We start from the raw sequence: 11,020 nt of genomic DNA on the forward strand, positions 1-11,020 counted from the left end.
TTTTTTTTTTTTTTACATTGATGATAAGAACCATTATACAATAATCCTGAAAACATGCATCACAGTTTCCACAAAAATATTAAGCAACAAAAAGCATTATTAATAGCTGAGCATCAAACAGCATATTAGAATGATTTCTGAGGGATCATGTGACACTGAAGTAATGGCTGATGAAAATTCAGCTTTACCATCACAGGAATAAATGACATTTAAAAATGTATTAAAATAGAAAACAGTTATTTTAAATTGTAATACTTTTTCACAATATGGCTGTTTTTACTGTATTTACAATCAAACAATGCAGCCTTGGTGACCATATGATACTTCTTTCAAAAACATAAAGACACAATAATTACAAACTTTTAAGTGTATAAATATTGATATTATAAATTTGCAAAATGTAAATGTTCATAATAGACATGTATATACTTTTACATTCATTTTAATACATGGTCCACATATGGATATCTGATGTCCTCACCTGGTTTGATAAAGCTCAGCATCTCCTTCCACACAAGAAACTGCAAGTGAGTCTCATGAAGGCCAAGGAACAAAGAATTAGGTGTCAAATTCACACTTTTCACTGCTGATTTGAACCTACAACACAGGAGATGAATGTAACTGATGGGATATTTACTGTACAGTGCTGGTTATGTTTATCTGAAGCATAACAGTATATTGTCCTACTATGTTGTTTGAGAAACAATGTCATTATTTTCACAGCAGCTTTCTTTCTCTTTCATCTCTTCGACAAAGTCCAGGCCTTTCTCACTCCACCACTACAGGAGAAGTAGAACCAGACAAAGAAAATGGTTATTATTTTGAGAACCGCAGCTATGAATAACCCAGTGTTACATATATGCAACAATTATGTAAATTGATTTTTCTGCCTACTCCCAAAAATCACATTCTTAAAATTCTTAAATGTTCATACTAGTAGTAAATATTATTCTTCTAAGATATTCATAAACACCTTCAAGGTGTAAAGGTACAAAGGTGTCCCTTTAAAGGAACACTCCACTATTTTTGAAAATAGGCTCATTTTCCAACTCCCCTAAGAGTTAAACAGTTGAGTCTTACCATTTTCGAATCCATGCAGCTGATCTCTGGGTCTGGCGGTAGCACTTTTAGCTGTAGCTTAGCATAGATCATTGAATCTGATTAGACCATTAGCATCTCGCTCAAAAATGATCAAAGAGTTTCTATATTTTTCCTATTTAAAACTTGACTCTTCTGTAGTTACATCAAGTTTTAAATAGGAAAAATATAGAAACTTTTTGGTCATTTTTGAGCGAGATGCTAACGGTCTAATCAGATTCAATGATCTATGCTAAGCCACAGCTACAAGTGCTACGCCAGACCCGGAGGTCGGCTGAATGGATTCGAAAACGGTAAAACTCAAATGTTTAACTCTAGGGGAGTTGGAAAATGAGCCTATTTTCAAAAATAGTGGAGTGTTTCTTTAAGGGCACTTGCAGTGGCAAATTGTTGTACCTCTAAAGGTACTTTTTTCAAAATTTTGTTTCTTACTGTGTTGAGGTTATTGCATGCAATGACTAAGACTGAATTACACATGATATATTTTAAAATTTTCCAAATGTTCAATATACTGGGAACTAAATATATAGTAATTTTAAACAATAATATTTATATTATTTAAAAAAAATAATAATAAAACTGTTTTATATATCATATTATTTAAATTTAGCAGATATATGTAACTAATATGCGTGCATTTAATTTTGAAACAAATGTCTTGTTTATGATTGTATGTGTTGTTTATGGTAATTAAATCAATAGATTCTTATTCTAGTGTAAGGACTATATTTGGGGTGTAGCGTCTGCGTAGGATCATGCTGGAGTGTTGGACTGTTTATGGCTTAAAAGACCCTTTTAGCCTTTTGACATTTGCATATAAATTACAGTTCTGGTCAGAGATGTTACTTGTATCGGGGTTGTAAATTGCCAAATGGTTCTTCGCCGTCAAAAAGATTAGAACCAGCCCCCACGAGAATCCTGGAATCTTCTGATCAAAAACATTCCACAGAGATAAATAATAATAAACGTTACAGGGGTAAAGAGTTCCCATGTTGACCAGCTGCATTTATATTTACATGATTTCTAATAAAAAAAAAACAACATTAGTGACATTTACCATTTCTTTGAAATAAGCATAATTAAATTATGTTTCTTCATCAATTTCATTTTTTAATAATAGTTTTTACAAATTTACAAAAAAAATTTTGGTATCAGAAAAAACAAAAACTCATTTTCCTTTTGGGGGATTTAACCTCACTGTAGCCTACTGCAATTATGTCTATATGATGGACACAGTTAATCGGACAATCTGTGTTGAATGCAATTGTTTGTTTGAACCTGCAGAAAGCCGTCTGGCTGATCAGTCTCCAAGACTGAGCGTAGAATCCCTTCCTGCTCTCTTCCATCATTCAGCTTCTCTTCTATTTCTGCTCTGTTTCTTTTCATCTTTTCTATCATATCCTTCTCCTCTTTTGCCAGCATTTTCTTCACTTCCTCCTCTTTTTTCCTCAGAAACTGGTGTATCTCCTCAAACTGAGCAGAGATCTGAGCAGAGAGCTGCCGAGACCTTTCCTAAGAAACAAAATACATCACAGATACAGTAGTAATGAACCCTGCGGCGCTCCTTTATGGAGTCTTTTGATGGATTGTGTGAGCTGTTTTATTCTTTTGTGTGAAGTGTATTTTTCACCTCCGTTTTAGAGATCTCATTCGTCTGTTTCTTAGAAGGACAGTTTATTGTTCCGTGGCCAGAAAATAAATATTCCTTGAATTGATAAATGATTATATTGTCTGCTCGGTGGACGGACAGATCAAATAATTGTAATATTGATTCTGCTACAGTTAATTCGAAGATATAATCTAAATATTTATTATGAATCATAACCATTTATGATTCGTCATAAATATTCCCCTTTTTAGAGCTAATAAATAATAATAAACGTTACAGGGGTAAAGAGTTCCCATGTTGACCAGCTGCATTTATATTTACATGATTTCTAATAAAAAAAAAAACAACATTAGTGACATTTACCATTTCTTTGAAATAAGCATAATTAAATTATGTTTCTTCATCAATTTCATTTTTTAATAATAGTTTTTACAAATTTACAAAAAAAATTTTGGTATCAGAAAAAACAAAAACTCATTTTCCTTTTGGGGGATTTAACCTCACTGTAGCCTACTGCAATTATGTCTATATGATGGACACAGTTAATCGGACAATCTGTGTTGAATGCAATTGTTTGTTTGAACCTGCAGAAAGCCGTCTGGCTGATCAGTCTCCAAGACTGAGCGTAGAATCCCTTCCTGCTCTCTTCCATCATTCAGCTTCTCTTCTATTTCTGCTCTGTTTCTTTTCATCTTTTCTATCATATCCTTCTCCTCTTTTGCCAGCATTTTCTTCACTTCCTCCTCTTTTTTCCTCAGAAACTGGTGTATCTCCTCAAACTGAGCAGAGATCTGAGCAGAGAGCTGCCGAGACCTTTCCTGAGAAACAAAATACATCACAGATACAGTAGTAATGAACCCTGCGGCGCTCCTTTATGGAGTCTTTAGATGGATTGTGTGATCTGTTTTATTCTTTTGTGTGAAGTGTATTTTTCACCTCCGTTTTAGAGATCTCATTCGTCTGTTTCTTTATAAGAGCCTGCAGCTCTTCATTCTCCTTCGACAGGAAGCTCAGAGGCTCTAACAATAAATTCTACAACACAGAGGACAGACTTGTGGGCGTTTGACATGAATATTTCAGACATTACCTTAAGGCAGCGGTGCTCAGTACTGCTCCTAGTGATCTGCAGCATCCTGCAGAAGAAACAAAATACATCACAGATACAGTAGTAATGAACCCTGCGGCGCTCCTTTATGGAGTCTTTTGATGGATTGTGTGAGCTGTTTTATTCTTTTGTGTGAAGTGTATTTTTCACCTCCGTTTTAGAGATCTCATTCGTCTGTTTCTTTATAAGAGCCTGCAGCTCTTCATTCTCCTTCGACAGGAAGCTCAGAGGCTCTAACAATAAATTCTACAACACAGAGGACAGACTTGTGGGCGTTTGACATGAATATTTCAGACATTACCTTAAGGCAGCGGTGCTCAGTACTGCTCCTAGTGATCTGCAGCATCCTGCAGAGGAACAGGAAAGAGCACTTCTGACTTTAAGTATTAAAGGGGTCATATGATGCGATTTCAAGTCTTCCTTTCTCTTTGGAGTGTTACAAGCTGTTCATGAATAGATAAGATCCCTAAAGTTGCAAAGACTAAAGTCTCAAACCCAAAAAGATATTCTTTATAAAAGTTAAGACTGGTCCACGCCCTCCTAAAACGGCTCGTTCTAACACGCCCCCACATGTCTACGTCACAATGTGGGAAGATTTGCATAACGCCGCCCAAATGTTCACACAAAGAAAGAAGGCGTAACATTTACGTCACATGCTTGAGGTATTCGGCCAATCACAATGCACTGGATAGCTGGCCAATCAGAGCACACCTCGCTCTTTCGGACCAATGAGCTTTGTAAAAATCGACGTGTTTCAGAAAGGCGGGCCATAAAGGAGAAACAATAATGTACAGTATGTGGAAAATAATGTGTTTTTTGAACCTTAAACCACATAAACACATTTCATTACACCAAATACACAAAATAATGTTCTTTTTAGCAACATCATATGACCCCTTTAAATGTACAATTATGCATTTTGATGTGTCTAATTATTCATCTACAATATGTTGGGGAATAAAATATCAACATACATAGTGATTAAAGGGATTGTTCACCCAAAACTTCTGTCATCATTTACCCACCCTCAGGTTGTTCCAATGACTTTCTTTCTTCTGCTAAACACAAAAAGACATTTTGAAGAGTGTTGGTAACCTAGTTTTTGGCCCTATTGTATTTTTTCATATGAAAGTCACAACTGTTTGGTTACTAACATTCAATGGTGGACAGTAACGGAGTAGCTTTACTTCGTTACTGTACTTAAGTAAATTTTTCAAGTATCTGTACTTTACTGGAGTCGTTTTATTTTGAGTAGCTTTTACTTCACTACATTCCAAAGCACAAGATCGTACTTTTTACTTCACTACTTTTCATAAAACATTATATATTATTCTTATAATATATCACGTGCTCCGAGACGCAGAAGCGGTGTCTGATTCATGAACAAACTGATTCTTTTCAATGAACCTTTTAAATCGGTTCGCAAATTGCACCAAACGATTCATTGACGATTTAGAATGAACCGATTGCAGTTGTTCTCGAGTCGACAACTCACTGATTCAAATGAACCGTTTATGCGAGTCTCCAGTGAACTGAATTCACATGTAAGAACCGGGAGATCTTGTGAGCGCGCGCGCGACTGATGTTGCTAAAAGTAAGTTACTAATGTCGAATTTTAGGATTAATTCTTGTAACTGAAAATCATATTTAGGTCAAAACTGTCGTTGTAGTTAGTCTTGTATTTTGTGTTGTTTGTGAACTAAATCTGCTGTAAAGGGTGATCTATTTAAGCCCACTGAAATGATTGAATGCAGACACATCAACATCTGTCTCTCTATTTTAGGTTACAAAATCTGAAACATTAAAATAACACAGACTAAATAAAATAATTCATGCACGTTCATATTCGCGCGGCCGTAACGTTAACAGTTTTATTAAAAAAATTTTTTTAGCCCTATGTGACGTCTGTTTTTATATTGTTTATCAACAGTATCAATTTTTATATTGTTTGGAATAACTAGCCGAGTAGACAGATATGAATGTGTATTCATAACCATACTGAAAATAAGTAAATTAGAATTAGAAAATAAGAAATTAGAATTAGAAAAGAAGAAATTAGAAAATAAGTATCGTTAGCTGATACTAACTGTCTAGCTAACAAGCTTGCTGGTGCTAAGTTGAGGTCATTTTTAGATATAAAGTCCAAATATTTTTATTCAGCCACCTAGATAGATTACATCTGAGGGAAAAAGAAAGTGGGAAGTGATGCCCTATGGGGGCCAGGGGTGTTTTTACACCACAGACAAAAAATCATTTTGAAAATATAATGATATTTTCCTTAAAATGTTCTTCCTAATTTCAGGCCTTATTCTCATGTCATATATAACTGTGATGTTCTGCAAAACAACAAGCTTTAAAACACTTTTTTCTTACTGGTGAAAATCAGATGGTCAGATCTGTTTTCTCTCAGGTACTTCACAGTGTAAGCTTCACAGTGAACATTACATCACTCTCGTCAACGTAGTCCATATCAACAAGCAGTAGGATTATAAAAAATATGTGCTAATATAAAATTTAATTAAGTAGCCTATATAAAACTGCAAAATAAATCTATCAGTACTTTTTTACTTAAGTACATAAAAAATCGAGTACTTTTGTACTTTCACTCGAGTGAAAAAAGAGTACTTTTACTGGAGTAATATTTTATTATATGTATCTGTACTTTTACTCAAGTACTTGATTTGTGTACTTTGTCCACCACTGCTAACATTCTTCAAAACTGTTCAGCAGAGGAAAGAAACTCATACAGGTTTGGAACAACTTGAGGATGAGTACATTTTCAGAAAATGTTCTTTTTTGGGTGAACGATTCCTTTAAATTCCTCAAACACTCTCTCGCGCCTGCTCCAGAAGCTGCTACATTTATATTTGTTCCTCAGGTTTTTATTAGACTGACTTATGCTTGAAATCCTAGTGTCCCAATGTTGTACATGTAAAAATAATGAAACTTTTGAATACTTTTGAGATTAACCTCTTACTTTCCATTTACATTCTTTCTAGGGTTTTAGATTCTGACAATTTAAAACCCAGTACAATATAACCAAAGCGTTATCCTTCTGTATTTTACCACAGTAATGTACGTTTCAAAAATGTGACTGATATCCAACAATACAATAATATAATAATAATAATAATGGACTTAAGTAAAATTTATTTACATAAAAATACAGTTAAAATAGACAACAGGCAGGATCTTATATGAAGATCCATTGCATTATTAAAGCTTCATATTTAAAATCTCTGAAACATAAGTAATGTAACATGTATTAAGTATGTTTGAAAAATGTTACCAAGTTCAGTTTAGTTTATGACCAGTTCTTCTAATTAAACCTGGAATACACTTCATAACTGAACAGTTGACTTCAACTGAGCACTTATTTGTACAGATTTTAAAACCCCTAGGCATCATACTTGGCAACTTTGTAAATGGTTTAAGATGAAAAACTTGGCATCATACACTAATTGACTGAGGAACATAAACTCACACAGAAACACGCAAAATCATGAAAACAAATGAAAATGAAAACAAAATATGTTTAAAATCAGCTAAAAATATCAATCATGTCGGTGCCCATCATACACTGTGATTTTCTGTGAAATCATGCATCTCAAATCTTTACAGTGGCTCTGACTTTCTTAACTATCTTATCCTAATTTATCCAGACCACAAATTGGAATTAAGCTAAAATCTGCAAAAGCTGCATATTCCAGCTGATTGTCAAAAGTAACGAAGAAGCTTGAAGTATGCTTCAGTGTTGAACAGAAATGACAGTAAAATGACCCTGGCGTCTCTGAGACCACAAACAGAACCTCAGTCAGTATGAGGAATTAGATACATCCAAAATAGAAACCAAATTAACTTCTGCTTTTGTATGGCTGACCTGGATATGACCTGAAATTTGAGCAGCGTCAAACTCAAAACATAAGGCTTATAAAGGTATCTACAGTTTGTCAGTCCTCACTGACCTTTCTGGGCTCCGCTGCCTGCTCCACAGGTTTGAACGTGTGTCCCTGATGTCTCTCACCGTCTCTACAGATCAGACACACCAGTTTCTGATCCGTCTCACAAAACAGCTTGAGTCTCTCCTGATGATCGGAACACACTAGCTTCTCTGGTTCCTCAAACACTCTCGCTCCTGCTCCACAAGCCGCTACATTCCCGTCCCTGAGGGCCTGCTGCTCGCTCAAGTGTTCCCTCACGGCATGCACCATATTCCGCAGCACTCGGTTGGACCGGAGGTCCCACATGGTATAGGGTCGCCTGCATTCTGGACACAGTTTCAGGCGGCAGCTTTGGGAATGATTGCTAATACACTGTCGGCAGAACGTGTGGTCACACAGCAGGCTCACTGGATCTGTGAAGTCCCCCACACACACCGAACACTGGATCTGTTTCGACAGCCGAGAATCCATCACAACTACTTGTTTGAAATACGTTGAAATACGCAAAATGCTGCTTGTGTCTGCTTAGTGTCCCAAATACTCACTAGCACGGGGGTTTAGATATGAGGTGTTGTCCCAGCAGCTGCGGAGACAAGTGACAACACATGTCTACCACATGTGCAGGGGCAGGAGTGTGTTTGGGAGATCTTCCCCTGCCCTTACTTGACTAACACACGTTTGTCCTAGTTTGCTAAATAAAGAGAGCCATATGACTCCCTGCACAGATGAACTTCCCTCTATAAGTCATATCACTGCCCTCAAACACATTTAAATTACAGTCTGACTGATTTCTACCAACAGTACTTGTTCATTTAGAATAAAACAAATGGTAGATCATATTACCGAAGTCAGATCTGACCTTCTGTCTGATATGCAGGGAATCAACAAGTGGTTGGATGATCACATGTGCATATAATATAAGCAGGGGCAGCTCAGCCATACTGTTGTCCTCACTAAGTTACTGTCTTAGTTACTGTAATGGTCAACACAGTAAACTCCCTATACTGTATATTATTTTTAGTCATATACTGAAATAGTTCTTGTGGCTTTTATATTTTGGTATAATTAGGCCAAATTTATTTGATCAAAAATACAGTAAAAACAGTAATACTGTGAAAATATTATTACAATTTAAAATAACACTTTTCTATTGTAATGTATTTTAAAATAAACTTATTATCATCAGCCATTACTCCAGTCTTCAGTCTCACAAGATCCTTCAGAAATCATTCTAATTTACTGATTTGCTGCTCAAGAAACATTTATTACTGTTATCAATGTTGAAAACAGTTTTTTTTCAGGATTCTTTGATGATTACGGTTACAGATACCAAATGTTTGAACAGTAGTGGATATTGGGATTAATATTCCTGTGATTTGTTTGCTCAATGAAAACGGAGTCTATATTATCCATCTAATCACTATCACATTTTGTAATTGTGTCTACACAAGGTTTAGTTTTTTTGGGTGGATATGGAAAATATAATATTACATTCAAGTTAAATCATTTTGATATGTATGTATTATTCCAATGAAAGTAATAATAACAACTTTAATTTTCTTGTACATTATTTTCATTATTTTGGGAAAATTTCACATACATTAGAAGAAGGTCAGGGTCCAAGCCAAATTTCATAAATTTTCTTCAGGAGACTTAAGGACTACTGCACCAGTTTGGAGAACATTGTTAATAAAAAGCAAACAATACTTGCAATATTTTCCAAGAATATACAGTCGTTGATTACTGAATTAGGCTACTGTTGTATATTTTGTTCTGGTTAATTGAAAAAGAAGAAGAAGAAGGGTTAAAAAAAAAAAACGTGCACACACACACACACGAGTAACGCATTGAATTCAATGCAAGTTTTAAGCAGAGACTTTGCCTTTTGTTGTTCTCGTCTAAAGTAGGTTTGAATTCATCCCTTTGGATAGTTTTAAGCACAGGATGGCTTTACAAAATAAAGAGGAATAATACTTAGACTATAATTCACTCTGTAGGTGAATGAGTGTTTCGTGCTGTATATTGAAGTGGCATACTGTCTATATGCACAAACTAAAGCTGACTATATGTGTCCCCGCAGTGAAGCCGGGTCAGTGTCCCATACCGGAGATGATTCCACTGTGTGCTGAAAGCTGTTTCCATGATGGCCAGTGTCCTGCCACACAGAAGTGTTGCCCAACCACCGGTGGCTTTGCATGCAGTGAACCACGTGGTCAGGGAAGAGGTCGGGCAAGTTGCCAGGCAAGAGGCCAGGGTCAGGAAAGCGGCCAGGGCCAGACAAGCGGCCATGGTCAGGGAAGCGGTCCGGGAAGAGGCCATGGTCAGGGAAGCGGTCGGGGAAGTGGTCATGGTCAGGGAAGCGGTCGGGGAAGCGGCCATGGTCAGGGAAGTGGTTATGGCCAGGGAAGCGGTTATGGCCAGGGAAGCGGCTATGGTCAGGGAAGCGGCCATGGTTAGGGGAGCGGTTATGGCCAGGGAAGCGGTTATGGGTCAGGGAAGCGGTTATGGCCAGGGAAGCGGCCATGGTCAGGGAAGTGGTTATGGCCAGGGAAGCGGCCAGTGCCAGGCAAGCGGTCAGGCCAGGGTCAGGGAAGCAGCCATTGTCAGGGAAGCGGTCAGGGAAGCAGCCATGGTTAGGGAAGTGGTCAGGGAAGTGGTTATGGTCAGGGAAGCAGCCATGGTCAGGGAAGCGTTTATGGTCAGGGAAGAGGCCATGGTCAGGGAAGCGGTTATGGCCAGGGAAGTGGTTATGGCCAGGGAAGCGGTCAGGGAAGTGGTCATGGTCAGGGAAGCGGTTATGGTCAGGGAAGTGGTCATGGTCAGGGAAGCGGCCAGGGAAGTGGTCATGGTCAGGGAAGCGGTTATGGTTAGGGAAGCGGCCAGGGAAGTGGTCATGGTCAGGGAAGCAGCCAGGGAAGTGGTCATGGTCAGGGAAGTGGTCATTGAAATGGTCATGGGAATTTTGCATACCACTTGAGATCTTTTAAATTCAGTGCTTTATTCATATGGCATGTTTTCCCTGTTTGCTCAAACAATTTAGAAAGATTTTGTCCCTCTCCCACCCCCACCTCCTCTAATAAAAATAATTGCTCTTTTTTTCATACTATACTTTTCATTAAGTAAAGTTATTTTAATGTTTGATTTTGAGTCGAAATGTTCAGTGAACTCACTGTTGCACATTCAGATCTGCAGCTATATTAGTATCTTAGTGTTTGTAGGCTATTATTACCACTAGAGAGTGACATATTCCCTTCTAACAATCCTGAC

At 37.2% G+C, this 11,020-nt stretch overlaps 2 protein-coding genes across 2 annotated transcripts; one reads left to right on the plus strand and one right to left on the minus strand.

Annotated features, from left to right (window-relative positions):
- Nucleotides 1–3,249: 3,249 nt before the first annotated feature.
- Nucleotides 3,250–8,403, minus strand: LOC107596703 (E3 ubiquitin-protein ligase TRIM17-like). Its single transcript, XM_016287500.1, has 3 exons — nucleotides 7,778–8,403; nucleotides 3,963–4,058; nucleotides 3,250–3,525 (listed from the first exon to the last, which is right to left on the minus strand). Exons 1-3 carry the CDS (start codon nucleotides 8,222–8,224, stop codon nucleotides 3,250–3,252), a joined length of 819 nt encoding a protein of 272 aa, XP_016142986.1. The 5' UTR covers nucleotides 8,225–8,403.
- Nucleotides 8,404–9,896: 1,493 nt separating this feature from the next.
- LOC107596704 (keratin, type II cytoskeletal 68 kDa, component IB-like) lies at nucleotides 9,897–10,824 on the plus strand. Its single transcript, XM_016287501.1, has 2 exons — nucleotides 9,897–10,290; nucleotides 10,476–10,824. Exons 1-2 carry the CDS (start codon nucleotides 9,897–9,899, stop codon nucleotides 10,622–10,624), a joined length of 543 nt encoding a protein of 180 aa, XP_016142987.1. The 3' UTR covers nucleotides 10,625–10,824.
- Nucleotides 10,825–11,020: the final 196 nt, after the last annotated feature.

This window comes from Sinocyclocheilus grahami, unplaced genomic scaffold, assembly GCF_001515645.1.
Source record: "Sinocyclocheilus grahami isolate Dianchi unplaced genomic scaffold, SAMN03320097.WGS_v1.1 scaffold222.1, whole genome shotgun sequence".
Taxonomy (NCBI): Eukaryota; Metazoa; Chordata; class Actinopteri; order Cypriniformes; family Cyprinidae; genus Sinocyclocheilus; species Sinocyclocheilus grahami.